This window comes from Hypoxylon fragiforme (assembly GCF_022984875.1).
Source record: "Hypoxylon fragiforme strain CBS 206.31 chromosome Unknown GGS25scaffold_1, whole genome shotgun sequence".
In the NCBI taxonomy this organism is placed as follows: domain Eukaryota; kingdom Fungi; phylum Ascomycota; class Sordariomycetes; order Xylariales; family Hypoxylaceae; genus Hypoxylon; species Hypoxylon fragiforme.
The window spans coordinates 2,999,741-3,016,517 of record NW_026054756.1 but is presented as its reverse complement, the minus strand read 5'-3'; the positions used below and the strand labels follow the sequence as shown (position 1 = coordinate 3,016,517).

At 47.3% G+C, this 16,777-nt stretch overlaps 7 protein-coding genes across 7 annotated transcripts; 4 read left to right on the top strand and 3 right to left on the bottom strand.

The window, feature by feature from the left end:
* Positions 1-327: 327 nt before the first annotated feature.
* GGS25DRAFT_471352 (E set domain-containing protein) lies at positions 328-3,315 on the top strand. The gene is made up of 4 exons (XM_049259341.1): positions 328-859; positions 2,037-2,359; positions 2,416-2,464; positions 2,522-3,315. Exons 1-4 carry the CDS (start codon positions 763-765, stop codon positions 2,650-2,652), a joined length of 600 nt encoding a protein of 199 aa, XP_049121693.1. The 5' UTR covers positions 328-762; the 3' UTR covers positions 2,653-3,315.
* Positions 3,316-3,317: 2 nt separating this feature from the next.
* On the bottom strand, positions 3,318-4,923 carry GGS25DRAFT_471351 (serine/threonine-protein phosphatase PP2A catalytic subunit). The gene is made up of 3 exons (XM_049259340.1): positions 4,439-4,923; positions 4,132-4,365; positions 3,318-4,067 (listed from the first exon to the last, which is right to left on the bottom strand). The coding sequence occupies exons 1-3, from the start codon at positions 4,452-4,454 to the stop codon at positions 3,355-3,357; spliced, it is 963 nt and encodes a 320-aa protein (XP_049121692.1). The 5' UTR covers positions 4,455-4,923; the 3' UTR covers positions 3,318-3,354.
* A 1,851-nt stretch (positions 4,924-6,774) lies between these two features.
* On the top strand, positions 6,775-9,242 carry GGS25DRAFT_517201 (uncharacterized protein; the record flags this gene model as incomplete). The annotated part of the gene is made up of 2 exons (XM_049263344.1): positions 6,775-6,890; positions 6,986-9,242. The coding sequence occupies 2 exons, from the start codon at positions 6,775-6,777 to the stop codon at positions 9,240-9,242; spliced, it is 2,373 nt and encodes a 790-aa protein (XP_049121691.1).
* Positions 9,243-10,762: 1,520 nt separating this feature from the next.
* Positions 10,763-11,272, top strand: GGS25DRAFT_517200 (uncharacterized protein; the record flags this gene model as incomplete). The annotated part of the gene is made up of 2 exons (XM_049263343.1): positions 10,763-11,131; positions 11,249-11,272. The coding sequence occupies 2 exons, from the start codon at positions 10,763-10,765 to the stop codon at positions 11,270-11,272; spliced, it is 393 nt and encodes a 130-aa protein (XP_049121690.1).
* A 112-nt stretch (positions 11,273-11,384) lies between these two features.
* GGS25DRAFT_45285 (uncharacterized protein) lies at positions 11,385-13,022 on the bottom strand. The gene is made up of 4 exons (XM_049258855.1): positions 12,874-13,022; positions 12,498-12,756; positions 12,236-12,429; positions 11,385-12,149 (listed from the first exon to the last, which is right to left on the bottom strand). Exons 3-4 carry the CDS (start codon positions 12,403-12,405, stop codon positions 11,627-11,629), a joined length of 693 nt encoding a protein of 230 aa, XP_049121689.1. The 5' UTR covers positions 12,406-12,429; positions 12,498-12,756; positions 12,874-13,022; the 3' UTR covers positions 11,385-11,626.
* A 918-nt stretch (positions 13,023-13,940) lies between these two features.
* On the top strand, positions 13,941-15,598 carry GGS25DRAFT_45261 (PI31 proteasome regulator N-terminal-domain-containing protein). Its single transcript, XM_049258850.1, has 2 exons — positions 13,941-14,354; positions 14,419-15,598. Exons 1-2 carry the CDS (start codon positions 14,168-14,170, stop codon positions 15,369-15,371), a joined length of 1,140 nt encoding a protein of 379 aa, XP_049121688.1. The 5' UTR covers positions 13,941-14,167; the 3' UTR covers positions 15,372-15,598.
* On the bottom strand, positions 15,550-16,540 carry GGS25DRAFT_471335 (DNA-binding protein). Its single transcript, XM_049259339.1, has 2 exons — positions 15,865-16,540; positions 15,550-15,801 (listed from the first exon to the last, which is right to left on the bottom strand). Exons 1-2 carry the CDS (start codon positions 16,456-16,458, stop codon positions 15,604-15,606), a joined length of 792 nt encoding a protein of 263 aa, XP_049121687.1. The 5' UTR covers positions 16,459-16,540; the 3' UTR covers positions 15,550-15,603.
* Between the last annotated feature and the right edge of the window lie 237 nt (positions 16,541-16,777).

Here is a 16,777-nt window from a genome sequence, read left to right as displayed (position 1 = left end):
GTACTACATATATATATGTACATATCATTGAACTGTGATAAATAATACATACATCTAGTTAGTAGTATCATGTCAGGCATGATAAAGCCTCTCCAGGTTGAAAGGTATCACTGCATGGTACATACGCACCGCATACATAAGTGTAGGGCAAGCGCGGCTTTGATAAGTACCACCCCAGAAAGGAAAGAAACGCTCGTTAGATCAAAAGATGGCCAACCAGATAGGTCGGAAGTTGGAACAAAACCAGTCTCGAGGAGACAAGACGAAACCCCTCAAAAGCGCAGGAACGCACATGTAGCTGTAGTAGTCCCTTAGCCCCACCTGCAACTGAAGTGCACTTGCATCTTTTGAGAGCCACAAAAACCAGCCAGAAGCCACTCCATCCCACCTTCTTTGTTGATTGTCAATGATCAGATCGACATACATTATGATACATAGCTAAGTACACATGTGCATAGGTACAGGTAGGTACCCTAATGTATGTACATTACCTAGTACCTAGTACTAGGTACTACATGTAGGTACCTCTGTACTGTGGATCGTTAGCTTATTTACACCTTGCCCAAGTACAAAACCATCACCGCCAGTCTACCCCTCCTACCGATATTTCAACCACTCGCCAGCTTCGTCCATTTATTTACATTCTTTCCAAACAATACTAACAATAGTAAAAATACAAATTTACCTGCATACATAATCTATACTCATTCATAGAGCTAGTTCTCTTAAAATCTTCTTAAAAACTCTTTTCCATCCTTCAAAATGGCCTCACAAGACGATAATGATCACTTGCCTGAGGAGACTCAGGGCTATAAGCTCTCCCAGCCCAAGCAGAGCTTGGCTGAATATCAGAATATGGGTGAGTAAAACACAGTAGTATTAGTATTTTTCTAGTTATATCACCTTTGTCTTCACATTACACAGCACAGCAATCTTCTACCTCATCTTCATTAGTTACATTGCATGTTTTACATACATGGCGAGTATGTGGGATCAGTCAGGTTGAGAACTGGCTGAAAAAAGGGGGGGTGGATACACAACACGAGTGTAGAGTTGGTCACCGTGGAGAAGTTTTGGACTCAGGTTGTCAACGCCAGCAATGTTAGGGATCTATTAGGCTCTGTCGCGCATTTCGATGGCCAGGTACAGAAAACACTACCCAGTGCCTAGTACCATCCTACGATGACAGACTTGGTGATTTTTCTCTCACCACCTTACCGTCTTAAACACCCTCTTTAGTGGGCAACAACAAAAATAACACGACAAAACACAACAACAATCGTTTCTTCGCTCTGCTGCAAATTCGACACATCAACATTACAAACTCAATTGAGAATTCCTTTCTCTACTCAGAACATGGTCTTACCGTCACTGATGCATCGACGCATCGTCTACCTTCATAATGGAAGCGCGGGATTTGCGTCTACGATCTGATGGCTATGGCATTCCCCGTCCCACCAGGTTATTACGACCTATGGTCTCAATGCCAGTTCTGGATCGGGTCTACATTAAGACATATCCACCAAGTTCACTCAACCCCCATAGGCATTCAGAGGAAGATGCCGATGCTCTTACTCTGATGCCTAGTCCGCTGGACACCCCATTTCCCACAGCCTGGAAGTACTGTCCCGTTCGCAACAAGCAATCCATCAAAGACCACCTCAAATTGCGCCTTCACAGTAGCACCTTCAAGTCAAGTGCTGGCGAAAGTGGTGAAATTAGCGAACAATTTCCTAAGCGGCCGAGTCTGGGCTCGAATTTCGTGAACTGGGTTAGGGAAAAAGCCAGGAACACTTCCTTGAAATATTCAAACCCTCTCCTCCCCTCTGCTGCTTCCTCTACAAGCGACCTCGATCCAGCAATGACATGCAGAGGACTACCGAGCACCATGATGAATGAAGGATTCACAGTCACAAACACCTTAACAAACCCCCTTCCTCTCGCCACTTCACTCCTCACTTCTATTCCACACAGTGAAGGAAACATATGGTATCCCAAAGTAAGAAGGGTTTCTAACAAACACGTTTCTGGTACAGATTCCAATGATGAATCCCTTCAACGATACAAGCAGTCCCTTGGCCTTGGTGGTGGAAAGGACCTTTCTGATCCAAACGACACCCGTGTCTGCATTATTCACTCCCTAACCATGGAATCGCCTGGACGTTCCGCGGTCACTATTGACTTGTCTGCTCCCGGTAGCGAGGTTACCCTCAAAGACCGCCCATTCAAGATTAAGGAGGGCTGCAAATTCACCATGGTAGCCACTTTCAAAGTCCAGCACGAAATTCTCAGTGGCCTGCAGTATGTCCAAGTTGTCAAGCGCAAGGGTATCAAGGTTAGCAAGGACTCCGAGATGTTGGTAAGTATCTTCCGAATCCCTGTATTCTTAGCATATCTTTTACTTACAAATCATAGGGAAGCTACGCCCCAAACACAGACAAGCAACCTCTGTACTCCAAGCGCTGTAAGTAATCATGGGGATTTCAACTTTTTAGATGCTGCGAAGCTAATCTTTGCATAGTCCAAGAGGAAGAGGCCCCAGCCGGCATGCTCGCTCGAGGTCACTACAACGCTACATCCAGCTTTGTTGATGACGATAAGAAGACTCACCTGCAGTTCGAATGGAGCTTCGACATTTCCAAAGATTGGTAGACGGTCCGGAGGATTTGTGATCACAGAGAAGACGTTGGTGTGGAGTTGAAGAAAAGACGGCGAGAGGGGAGTGACACGAATGTAAAAAAAGGAATCTGGTAGCAGCTTGCAAGCTGCGAACCCGCCCGAAGCTCAGCCTATTCCGATGGCGTATGAGTAGAATGTTGTGTTATTAAGAAGCCGGTGGTTAGAGGTGGAAGTGTTAATTGTTGTAGTAAGCAGTTTCTTCGTGGGGGATCGACAACTACATATACATACATCATCCCCCCTTATCAATTTCACTGCATTCATTTTGCAGTAACTACTGTTTGTTTGCAGCAGCAGCAATTCACGAAACCTTTTTTTCTCACCTGCACACATCTTTTAACGATGGTATACAATAAAAAAAACAACCCTTAGATAGTTACGCACACGGTTGGTTTTTCTTTTAATAATAAAAAAGGACCTGGGTATTTTCGATTCTTTTCTTTCATGCTAGATTGAGGTATCTCTCTCTCTTTCTCTCCTCCAAGAAAAAACAAACAAACATGCTTATATCTATGTTGTGCATGTTGCTGTATGCTGTGCCTGCCTGCCCTATTCTCAGCCGAGTTCGATCGGTGCCTCCCTACGTAGTTAGATAGGTAGGTACGTGTGTACGTAGGTATGTATGTATGTATGTATAGTAAAGTAAATATAGGGATGAGCAATCAATCCATATCGCTACAAGAAATAATCCGGCAGAGCGTTCCCATCGGCGGCTTTTTCGGTCCCCTGCTGGATCTCCTTATGTTGGTCATTCTCGGGCGCGGCTGCGAACACGTTGAAGAACCTTTCCCCAGCATCGCTGACTTCCAAAACACTGGCCATGTTGCCGCATCGGTAGCAGTAGTTAGGTGCGCTCCATACCGTGCTCAGCTGGTCGTCATAGAGGACCTGGAAGCCCTCCTGGCAGAGCTGGTGCGCACGCAGGATATGGTTCATTCCGTTGACGGCCAGGAACTTTTTTACTACTCGGGCGCCAAAAGTATACCCTGCACCTCGGGGTGAAAGGGAGAATTCGTCTCTTTCGGGGTCTGGATCGGACCATACGAGATCGGCCATGGGGCCTTCGTGTGGTATCTCTCTAAACCGGTCGATGATCTTGATCTGGTCGATAGAATGGATGGACGGTGATAGTCCGCCGTGTACGCAGAATATCTGGTCGTTAATGACGACGGATAGAGTAAGGAAGTCGAACATGTCAGTAAAGTAGTGCCAGACGTTTGCGTTGCCGTATTTGCGCGAGCACTCGGTATAGAAGCCGTAAGACTGCGTCACGCCGCGCGACTCGTGGTTGCCTCGGATAAGGTGTACTCGGTTCGGATATCGTAGTTTAAGGCAGACAAGTAGTGATATCGTCTCTACGCTGAACATGCCGCGATCCACATAGTCGCCTATAATCATTCAAGGTTAGGGAAGGGTAGCTCATTACAGGATCATTTTTGCGCATGCGCTTACCGAGGAATAAGTAGTTCGTATCCGGACACCAACCACCAATCTTGAATATCTCGATCAGATCGTAGAACTGGCCGTGGATATCACCGACGACGGTGACGGGAGCCCGCACGTGGACCACGTTGCTCTCTCGCATGAGTAACTCTTTCGTCTTGGCGCATATTGCCTCGATCACGGATTCGGCCAAAAGTTCCTTCTTATACAAACGGGAGATGCATTCATCCAGATCAACTGAAGCTAGTCAAGGAATGAGTCAGTCTCAGTCGTTAACTATGCTGCTTTGTTTTGCTGGGGCGAGGCATAAACCAACCTGGGAGCCCAGGCATGTTGGGCCAGCTGCAAAAGTGTCGCGGGAAAATAAAACTTGTTGAGCGAGTTTACCCAAGCCCAAGGCAGGTTCAAGAAGCTTTCTGGGGTCGGCGGTGCGGTGTGGGCTTCCTTCTGCTCCGTGGGAATACAAAGTCGTATGGGGAGCGAGAAGAAACCGCAAACATGTTCGACGGAGGAAGATAATTCGTCGCCTCACATGGGGAGAAGGGTCGGATCGAAGTCGATAAATGCGGCGGGGTAGAAAATGCGACAGCGATGCGGGCCTTGGAGGCAAATGCGGGCTCAAAGCGCAAAAAGAAAGTAGAACATCAGGTGTATCCTTTGAGAAGAATATATTGGTCTCGTTCAATCATTTATCAATGTGTGGAATCGCCTTGGTGGAGGAGAAATGGAGGAAATGGTGGAAATTAGAGGGATGTTGAATTTGTTCAACTACCTGGGGTAACTTGGAATTGGTAAGCTACCGTTTTCCTTATCGTTATCTCAGTGTGCTCATTTCTGCACAGACGCCACTGCCACTGTGCACACATGCAACTTGGAACTTTGATATATGCATGTAACTATACCTTATGTAAGCCCCGATAACGGACTCCAACCTACTTCACCTAAAATTCATCGGACCACGTTTTCTGCCGACTTCAACATCTCTTTTTCAACTTCATCCCGTCAAGTGGTGCCCCAAGCTCGAACCTCGTTGCAGGATGAGTCGGGCTGTATTGGCCCCATTTCTCGTGGCATATACTCCAAAATTTGATCTCGGGCAGTTCATAGTAGAATGCCTGCTTTCTATTCCCTTTTCTACTTCGTAAACCTGAATTCAAGAACTTCTTACCTTTTAACACTCGAGCATTCTAGCCTTGGAGGTTCCTATCTCTCCCACCAGTTTTCGAATACTACTTAGTATGTATTCGACCTTTTCATCTCTGTCTACGTCTATATCAGAAGGTTTGATGATTATGGGTAGTTTACCTTTGCAGTTGGTTAGATGGACGAGACAGGGTGGAAGATAACCACCGTCGTGCTTTGGTTTTTGCCATTTTTGATTTATCTATATCATTTCTATATTCTGCGGCATTGGCCCTCATACATATCCATACCAATAGTATGCTCTATATTCGGGTTTTCTCACTCAAGGTTGATATATATCAAGCAAAGCCTCGGCAAGGTCATACGTACATAGTATACTGTTGGCCAGTCAGCTTTTTGATGTCATCATACAATATAAAGCAATCTTCTTGCCCGTGTTCATGGACCGTCGCTTCTATTATAGTGATTATATTATTTTTTATAATTATTTTCCAAATTTATTCTATATGATGTACCTATCCATATTTTGTATGTACATATTGTAAACCTATTTTATTCTTAATTTTCTTATTTCATTTTATTTTCTTTCGTCCGGTCTTCATTAAAGGCCATCCATAGGCAAAAACTCTGTTAATCGCGGACCGAAGTTTAACCGCAGCCGCCTTCAATGGCCGTACATATGCTAAGGTATCGGTCTTCAGTCTAAATGCGACATTGTACCATCCATTTGTACATTTGAATCTCACCCGTGAAACCTTCAATTTCAGCCCGTTTCTTTTCTTTAACGATTTTTATGTTAAGAACAATTAGCATCAATCGTTCCAGCATCAACATCATCACGCCCTGCCTGCACTCCAATCGCACTACCGGTACATCCTTGATGAATTCACAGCAATTGGTTTCGCGACATCGGAGCGGAGGGATTCGTGTTGGTGGCAGTCCGCGTTCTGTCGCGGTGAAGAGTTGATGTCGCTGCCCGCCAAACTACTACATATATAGGTTAGGTAAATAGGTAGGTACTTACCTACTTCAATGTTAGTACTCTTACGCCGAACGAATACATCCTCATCTCTACCTAGGTAGCTCCTCACCACGCTATCTCCCTATACATGTTTACCTTCCTTTCATTTATGTTCCCAATTGAATAGGTCTCTGAGCTTTCGGATAGAATTGACGGTAGCCAGCTTGTCTAACCCCGCGCATAGTTGGGTCGTGCAAAGACTTCGACGCACCTTCGCGCCTTGATTATTGAGAAATTGTCTACCACAACACAAGATTATATCGCAGAGCCTATACTATACCTTTTATACCTTGAATACATTACCTCACACGAGCACATACTTAAATGACTGTGCTACGAAGCATATGATTTTGCGCTACAAACCGTTGCGCTCAGGTGCTCGGTAATTCATCGATTTCGTCGCCGTTAGTTCCCTGCTTTCTGACAACTTCGAGGTGTTCTGAGGTATAGTTCTTCAAGCTTCTAGCTTGCTATTAATAGCAAGCGAGATGGCCCAAGCTGCCCCGGGCCTCGCGCCGGAGCGCAATGAGCCTCCCTGCTACAACTGTGGCATACGGGGCCATATGTTCACGGCATGTCCTGAAGAGCCTAGAAAGGTACCAGCGTAAGTATGGTTGACTTGTCTTGGTCGCAGACCCTTCGTCCCCCCCCCCTTTCATACCCTTGACCTACGATCGTGTTTGGCTAAGAATATAATAGCGGGTTAGAGGCATCTTGGGCGCGACAGCAGCCAAGCAATAGTCCTCATAATGATCATGTCACTAGTAAGCGAGGCAAAGGACCGGTAATTACGCGTTACCCTCCTCCTCCTCCGCTTCCTCCACCCCCCGCACCGTCTCATCATCCACCTCCGATGTCTCGTTTTGAGAATTCGCCGCCGCAATCCTATCACCCGGGCCCGGTGCCGGGATATCCACCGCAATCATTATACGGTCCGGGACATGGAGGCCACCCTCCTCCGCCAAACACATCTTATGATCGATTCGGACCTCCACCGCCTGGTCTTCCTCAGTCGTTGAACGCACCGCCATATCATAATGCGTATGGTGCCACATATGGTCCCCAAGGACCTGTTCACGGGCCTTACGACCACCAAGCCCCCCCTCCTGGACGCCCTGGCCAGTATTTTCCTAATGATTACCCTCCCGGTCCTCCTAATCGCCCTACTCAGTATCCACCAAATCAATATCCTCCAGGCCCTCCATATGGAGCACCGCCGCAATATCCCCCTGGCCCTCCACAGTATCCACCGCCACCCAATTTTGTACCTCCACCCGCACCATACGGATATCATGGCCCACCTCCCGGATATCCTCAAGGCGGATATAGCCCACCTCAGCAAGGTCCTCCTCCCCCAGTTTATCCCCCATATCCACCACCACCAGTGGATCCTTCCCATGGGCAGCCGTACGGTGATGACAGACATCGCCATCAACGAGGTCGAGACCAACATCGCTATGGTGATAGACGTTCAAATGACGCTTGGCACTCACAGGATGGATGGCACAATGTGCAGTTGCCAGATGACCAACCTAGGGATTATTATCAGCGCGACTGGCACGATAAGCCCTCGTATCACGAAGAAAGAGGTTCCCGAAGATGGGGTCACGGTAGGCCCTCAGATGAGCGCCGTCGAGAACGGCATGATCGATTTCATCCGTACAAAAATTCGGACAGATCGGATAGACAGAGTAGATGGAGACAGCAACCGGCGGTAACATCGGGTCGAACAACCCCTCATAGGCGAAACTCCTTAGACCGTGAGACGCCAATAACTATCAAGACCGACCAAGATCGCGAGCCTGGCGAGATAGTATCGGAACCAACTTCGGCATCAGTTCATGGCGACGCAGATACCGCGGCCGATACAATTATAAATCAAGGCGATGAGGAGTTTGACTGGGATGAGCGCACCATTTTTCTAGAACCTCCATCATCAGGCAAAGTAGACCCGATTGCAGCACCTCTTCCAGCTCTGTATTCCGAGGATGTGATGATACCTCCGGCATTCGATGCTAAGGCTTTGAAGTCGCGATATATCACTCCACGCAATGTCGATGACTTCGCACAAAGCGTCCGAGAGACTAGAGACTGGCATTTCGTACAGTATCACCCCGCGTTCTTAGATATTACAGAAATCCACCCCGGAAAGTTAGATGATTACGAAAAAGCGTCCCGAGACGCATCTATGAGGAACAACCGCCGAGACCGATCCAACAACTCGCATGATGTTAGCAAGCATCGCTATGGCAACTCTAAAGGATTGGGACGACATTATGGAAAGAATCAGGAGCACCGCTACAAGCCTGACCAAAAGAAAAGACGATGGGACGAGTTTCATAGTAATGGCAATAATTCCGGAGTGGATAATCGGTCGCGTAGCTTTCCGTATCATGATTCACACAACAAAAGGATCAAAACCACGTCTCCCGAGCCTGGCGAAGTTATCGAGAGTGGCCAAGAAACCCCCTATGAGCCTTCAAACCCGCCCGCAATTTCAATAGATGACCAGAAGCCAGCGGCGAAACCAGACGATATACATAATAGCAAGCCATCGTCTCCAAGCGCCCATTATGGGAGCGACGGTCTAAATCAGGGAACGAGAAGCCAACGACCCAACTCCCTGTCTGTCGATGATCAGAATCGGCTCAACGCTCAGTCGCCAGTACCACATGAAGAACCTGCCAGATCGCCTCGGTCATACAGTCGGCCCCCAAGCAGACAAAACAATGGTAGTATTCATAAAGGTCGCTCAAGCAGCCGGCGCTCTTCATTCGGGTCTAAGGTGTCCGAACCTCCGGGGTCTCCACTCGATTCTATCGAGCGCGAACTTCTCGGATTAGAACGGCCACCAAGCAGTGGTAGTAATGCCGAAGAAGATTCACCGAAACGGCGTTTCAAGGACGCGACTCCCAAATTCAAACGCCGACAGCCCATGCTTGATGCGTATTCGTAAGTAGCCTACCATCTTAATTTCAATCCCTCGGCTATTAACTAAACATCTAGGCGTCGCTGGTGAAATAATCTGGCCTCGGCGATTTGATCTCGGGTGGAGACGGCCTACTCTCTGCCTACGATATGCCTACGATACTATATCGTTTCGGTGGTTGAGAACGTCTAGTGCTTGATGAGGCGTGAGAGATCTTAGCTGATTTCCGCTCAGTTGTGCCTCTTACAGAGGCCTACTGTGGGATATCAAAGCAAGCTAGGTATAATAAACGATCTTTACATAGGGGCTTACTACCTATCAAATCATGAGATTTGATATAGGTGTGCTTGTCATATAATATAACTCGGAACTGATTCACGAAGCATGAAGTCAATTTCGCGTTCAAGGGAGGGAGGGTGGGCACATAATGATAGCAAAGGAGTATTCAGGCGTTATTCATGAGTTGCATTGGGCAAAGCAGGAAATATATCTGCGAGACGCCGGAGGCGTACCGGGGGCATTGAAAAATCGGCCATGCTGTATCAATATTGTATACACACAAAGTCAGTCAGTCGTCTGGCCTGGTGTATACTAGGTACCTGGGATATGCTGTCAGGGGGGTCTGCGTTTTAGGGATCCGCATCCCAAACAAAGAAGGCCTGGCCTTAGTATAATGAATTGATGGCTGAATAATAAGGATTACATACCTAAGTACCTACCTAGGTACCTATATGAGGAGATAACAATCTACTTGTGACGATGAAAAACTTGATACATATAATGGGTATATCTAACTGACCGCCTTTGCTGGTAGTTGTCTTATAAGTCTAAAGCAAATGACTTGTCCTCTTTGTCTCCAGCCTCACCGACAATCATCACGTCTTTTGCAAGAAATAAACCACGTCTCCTTTCATGGTAGGTACAGTAGGTAACGTATTAGGTATTAGAAGAACGGCATGACTCTTCGCCCCCTTTCTAGCAGCTATCTAGGTAAGGTATCCAAGCTACAATATGGGCGCTTAATTGTTTTACGCTTCTTTCTTTCTTTGCTCTTCATCCACGTTTCGTTCCGTTTCGTTTCTTGTCTTGGAACAATGTGCTTTATACACGGACACCAAGAGAATGAGAAAATCCCATGCTGAACAATATTAAAAGAACCCCATTGTTCGTCTTGATGCTAATTGAGAGGTTAATATTCAAATACCTTCAAGATAACCTCTGCTCGGGCCCGTGTGTTTGATTTTGGAAGAGAAGAAGAGGAGAAGAGAACACTGGGTAGTACTACTAGTGTTTTCTCGGTATACGATTTTGAAGTCGGAACTAAACGTTTGATATTATTGAACTTGGAAAGAATAGGGCTTCAAACTCGAACTCCTGATACAGATTTCTTCAGACTCGGCTCCCACATCCTCCACCAGCCAACGTACGATTACACGGAGAATCTTACTCCCTCCATACCACTCTCTCCCTTTCTCGCTCCCCAGTTCCTCCGGTTCTTGATCATAGAGAAATTGCCCAGGAGAGAAAAGTTATAGAAAAAGGCCGAGATGTGCACAGGAACAGGCTGGGTATTCCGGTGCCGGCGGTGCAACAATGTGCTGCTCAAGGACCTGTCCGTGTCGGGGCACACGTGCAAAGTGGCGAGGCGGATCGGCAGGCGCGGGTGCTGCCGCACGGGCGTCGAGTTTCGCTACTACGACAAGGACGCCAACGAGCTGTGCATCATGTGCGAGGTCGAGGAGGTCATCGCGGAGCTGAACGCCGAGACGTGCGACGAGGCGTACAGCGAGACGCGCGTTGGGTATAACAGGGATGGCGACGGGGACGACAGCGACGATGAGGAGGAAGGAGGGGTCTTGTTGAGGGGTGAGGGTGCTGAGGAAAGAGACGGGGGAAAGGGTGGTGCTGGTTCGAAGGTGAGTCTATGAAGCTATGTCCTGTTATCTCTGTCTCGTTGTCTCTGGCTGCTAAAGAGAGGCTTTTCGCTCTCTGTTGAAAGGGTCGAAGTATTGGGTTTGCTCATCCATGAGCAGGAGGTTGGTTTTGGTTCGGTTTAAGTTTTTTTTTCGTGTGTTTTTTTCGTGTGTTTTTTTTGTGTTTTATAGTGCTAAGGAAAGGTATGATGTAGACGACGCAAACAGAATCCAGGGGTCCAAGGAAGACAACAACGTGGGAGCCGCAGCTTTGGAAAGGGAACGGCAGGCAGGCAGGCAGGTAGGTAACGTATCTATCTAGGTGATGTAAAGAGATATGACCGGTACGTCCCGCACGCAATAACCAGATAGATAGAACTTAAGAGGCTCGGACTCTTCTGCTCCAACGAACAGTATTAATCTCCGTATTTGAGTATCTTCGTGCACTGCGTGTGAGCAGCCTATTGTGAACGTGCCCATAATTTGTTTCCTAGGCTATTAAAGTCTAGGCCCCCGATCTTCTAGAGCATCTTGGATCTCATGCGTAGGCTCATCGTCAGACTCCCAAGGCCTGCTAGATCTCTTACGCGGCAATGGGGCGGGCTCGAACAGCGGGCTCGGTGCTAGCGGGACTTGAGCCTCAGAGTTTTCCGCGGTCCTCTGCGCGGGCCTATCTTCTTGTTGTTGGCCTGCCGGTGGCCCAGACTGTGCTGTTGTAATGCAAGACTGCAGAGCCTGTGTCAATGGTATGCACGTCTGTACGGATGGGCGGTGTTCCGGCTGCTCTGCCTCAGACCTGTACGGCGCCGCATGCTCTACAGAAACCCCGATAATGTTTGAGCTTGGGTACATATTCAAGCCTCTAGAATCATCGACAATGTTTGAGCCTGAGTAGCTCATGCCACCACCGTCAAATCTAGGAAACGTTGTGCGGGGACCCATGAACGGGGCTTGAGGCAGGATACTACGGTGTACCTCTCCATATAAAGCCAGGTTTCTAAGAACATTGTACCATCGCTCCCTTAAAAATACCGCGTTAGTGGTGGACACTTAATATTTCTTAACTTGCTTTGTGAAAGGCACCCATGGATTGCAAATTCGACTTACCTGGCGGACTCTGGGGTGCCATACACGCCTAGGCTTTCCATGCTGGCAGAGATGGATGGCCAATTAGCATCGTGAATATTGTGAAGACTGATCCCTTGGTTGGAGAATATGATAGCCACCAAGAGAGCTCGGTCGGCCTCTGCGCTCCAGTGTGCCGGCATGCCACTCATGATTGCGGTTTGGATATTTGACTGCTAAAGAATGTATGTGTCAGGTATAAGGACATCAACTAAAGACAATTCACGAGAGATCAATCATTCACCCTTTGGCGTAGTGGTAAAATCTGATAGTATGCGGTGATGTTCTTGGGCCTTTCCAATAACGATATAACTTGGCTGATGGATAGGTATGAATGAATATAAACAAAGAGAGATGAATATGGGCCACCCTAGGTGCTTAAATAATCCCAAGGTCTGTTAGGTTTGATGGTAGAGAGTAGGAACGATCGAAAAGCTCGGATAGTGACTGTCCTATGTTGGGATTCATGCCTTTAAAGTCTCATAGCTACTTCAAAGTTCACACTATTAGTGTAAGCATACACCTTAGAGTCCTTGCTACACATCTTAGAAGATAAATCACTGTGTCTGTGGGCGAGGACGTGGGGGGACTGAAGAGAAAGGGGCGACTTCCTAACATACTCTAATGAAGGAAGTTCCAACACACATGTTATGTGAAGCTGATTTGATGCGGATATAGCTCCAGCACAGTCAAGAAGGATAACAGAATATAGTTTATGGCGCTTGTGAACCATTTTAAACAACAGCTAAAGAGCAGCAGCAAGTCTATCAATCAATACTTGTCAAGATCTCAGGTAATCAGTGCTGAGAAGGCGAGCTGCGCTTAGGGTTGCGGCGCGAGATATATCTTCTTGGGAAATGCAACTTTAAGACGGTTAGTCGGATAATAAATCATATGAATAGCTTATGAGTGTCTTGTTGACTGTCTATTTGCCTTTGCGACGGCGCCATGCCTCAGTTTCACATTGAGAAAACTGTCAGGAATCTACATAGTCTCTGATGACATGTTAGAGATCCTGGCGCAACAGCGATGTTGTTCTATGTCTTCTAGGTTTCGCCTCCTGGCAAAAGCAATTAGTACTAAGCCAAGCCATCACCTATGTTAACTTTAGTGAAGTTCAAACTATAAAAGAACAGCTGGAAGCTTAATGAAGGGAGATACCAATAACTCCTATTTGATTCTAGGATAAGCACTTCACTCATCATGAAGAATGATAGGCAGGACGGATAAATAGGTACACTATCTAGGCATTTCAAGCATCGCAGCTTAGCAATCTAGAGAGAGTCCTTTAGATTTCTCATAGGTACATGCAAAGAACATGTAGTTTCTATGAACATTGAAGTTATGACAATTGGTAACTGACTTATTAAAGTCCAAGGATACATATTGATGAGATATTATGCACCTAGTACATAACCTCTGGAAAAGGGGGGGAAGTAGTTGGGAAAAGAGGAAAAGGGGGAAAAGAACATCCATCCATGGATGTTACATATGTAGGTACCCACATAATACATAATTGGTGAATACATAACTAACTACATAGTTAGTAGTAGTTATGTAAGTTGCCGCGACGAGCTCCGATAAGATAAAGCTACCCCGCCTACCTCCGCCACTCCCCCCCCCCAATTTATTACCTGTAGGTTACCTACATACATGTACCTACATAGCAGATGTTTTGTATCTTGTAGGGCTGAAGGCAACAAAGAGATGACATAAAGTAAAGCATAAATGGAGTACATAGTAACCTAGAACACGGCAAACAGGATTCCAGTGTATCTCAACATCTCCACCTACTTAATCCATCCTATCACCTGGGCACTTTAATGCTCAAGAGCATCAACAACCTGAAGTGTATATCAAAAACATCAACATTTATCATCATTAACTACGAGTTAAGAAGCCATCGTCGTCACTATGTCGACTAACCCCCTGAGCTCGTCGGCCATCCTTCAACAGATGGCTGACGCCTTGCCCACTCATCCCCAAGGCGATACTACATCTGACTTGAGCAGCTCCCATGAAGCCATAGCCCTGTTTACCCACGCTTGCATGGCCTCGCTCGGCTTCCGAGTTATTGGCTTTGACGAGGATAAACTTGAAGGTTAGTTGGTGCCTTATTAAATAGAGGCGATGCTTCTAAAAATATGCTAATATTTCCTTGATAGAGGCGAAATGCCATGAGCTAGCCCCGCGACTCCCGGCAAATTGGAATGCATCATTCAACACATATGCATTTGTCTATGCGCATCAGCAATCAGCTCTTCGCTATGTCATCAGAACGGATCGCTTGGGAGGCAAAGCAGAGATTCGTGGACTTGGAATCCATGACGAACGTATCACACGAGTGGAGGTCACTATCAAAGATTTTGTCTCTAACGCAGCTCTTCCCGTTAGAATAACTGTTAACGACGATGGAGAGGACCGCTCTAGCCTACCGCAAAAACTGCAAAATGTCTTCATCTCGCAAAGCCGCATCGAGGATTTAGCAAACCTTATCAAGATCAACATAATTCAAAAACTTTTGCCGTCCCTACAGAAGGAAGGCTATGAAGAATCACCCGATGATAGAGCTGCGCGCGAAGATGCCGACGAGGCGGGTCGGAGACCTCCGAGACAGCCCGTTATGCCGGACCCACTGCCCCAGCCAGCTCAGCCATATCCACTACATGATCCACTTAGCCCGCCTCCCCGTAACCCCTTGCCGGTTGGCGATTTCCCACCCCCGGGATTCGAAGACCCTTATGACCTCAATCGCCCGGTACGCGGGCCATTGAATCCCGGTTTCAGTCCTTTTGGCAATGTCGGGGCTGATGATTTACACCCACCCGGATTGGGTCCACATGATCCGCTACGTCCGGGGCTGGGTATAGGTGGAGGACTGCCGCGTCTCGGTGGGGGTCAGGGCATGCACCCTACTTTTGATGATCCTCTTTTCAGAGGTCCAGGTGGTGGCAGTGAGGAATTCGATCCTCGGGTACCACCAGGAGCTCGCTACGATCCTTTGGGCCCGGGAGGACTTCCAAGATTAGGAGGTCGTAGGCCAGGCGGCGGTGGAAACGGACCTTTTGGAGGCGGATTTGGTGGTTATGGTGGCTATGGTGGAGGAGACATCATCTAATACATAGTACGATACGGTGCGTATGTACCTGGGTAGTTCCTGAAGGTACTTTTTGGGGTGCGATTGGATGAGGGTTATAACAATCCTCGGAAGGAGACTGTAATACTTGATTGTATGATTACGATCCCTCACTATCACTACTAGTATCTTCCAATAAAAGAGGGCTTTAATGAAAACACTACTATCCAGGGGGTTCGACTTTTGCATGCATCATATCATTAGTATAAATTCTTCATGATTTACTCGAAGTAATAGATGCAGGCTGTTCTTTAGCTTTGCCCTCTTCAACCCAGCATTCGAAGAACAGAGGCCCTGCTGCTACAGCGCGTAAAGGGGTGGTTTTGGCACCACCAATATCCTGACCAGGCGTCGGGTTGTCCTTGGACTTCGTCTGTAGATTTAACTGCGATGGAATCCAAGGTTGCGGGTGCTAAGATACGTTTAGTATTACGATTCAACCTGATCTATCTACTATCATGGTAGAATCACTTACCCCTATCGGCGCCTCACCCTCATCCCGTAATTCTACCGCAATGGTGAAGGTGCAGCCTTCTGGAAGCGGTCCCATTTTCTCACCAGCGTAGGCCAGCTTTCTCATGGTAGCGCGGAGCTCCTCATCCACATTCGACCAGTTTACTTTCCCCTCTGTGGGATTGTCGACGAAGTTCTCGGCTCCTCCTCCTCCTTCGGCACCATCATCATCTTCGTCTGTTCTGAGACCACTGGCTCCCTTGAAACCCTTCCAGGCAGGAAAGCGAGCGACGTCGAACATCCAGCGTTCCATCACCCTTGCCTGCCCGTCGTAGATGACAACAGCGATACGCTCCACGACACCCAACACCAGCTGTGCTTTTACGGCGTCGACAGCATCGCGGATCCAGGAGCAGACTTTTGGGTGCCGAGACTGATGCACCGGGAGGTTGTATGCTCGGCTGGTGAGGAAAGTCTGGGACGGGTATATGGAACGGTAGAATAGGATGTTGTGGATGCAGACGGTAAGAAACTGCGTGAATGAAACTAAGAGGTGAGATGCTTGGTTGAATGGTACGGGCTGTTGATCTTGGCTGAATTGTTCATGGGACGTCATTTTTGTGAATTAATACCTAAATTCAACATTGAAGTTATTGCTTGTATGAAGTTATTAACGACACTAGACGCCTGTACTAGGCACTGTAGGCAGGTGATAGGTGATAGAAAGCTGTAGCTCTTCAAAGCCCCTCCTACTTATGTAATTACATGCCTAACCTACAGTCTACTAACCTAGATAGGTAGGTAGATTAGTGTGTACAGGGGACTTGGGAACGCGTTGAGGGGTACATATGTTCGCGTTAAGTGATAAGCATTTAACTACATGCACGACTACAGTAACTGTGCACAACATGTAGAATGGAATTATGTACATAGTA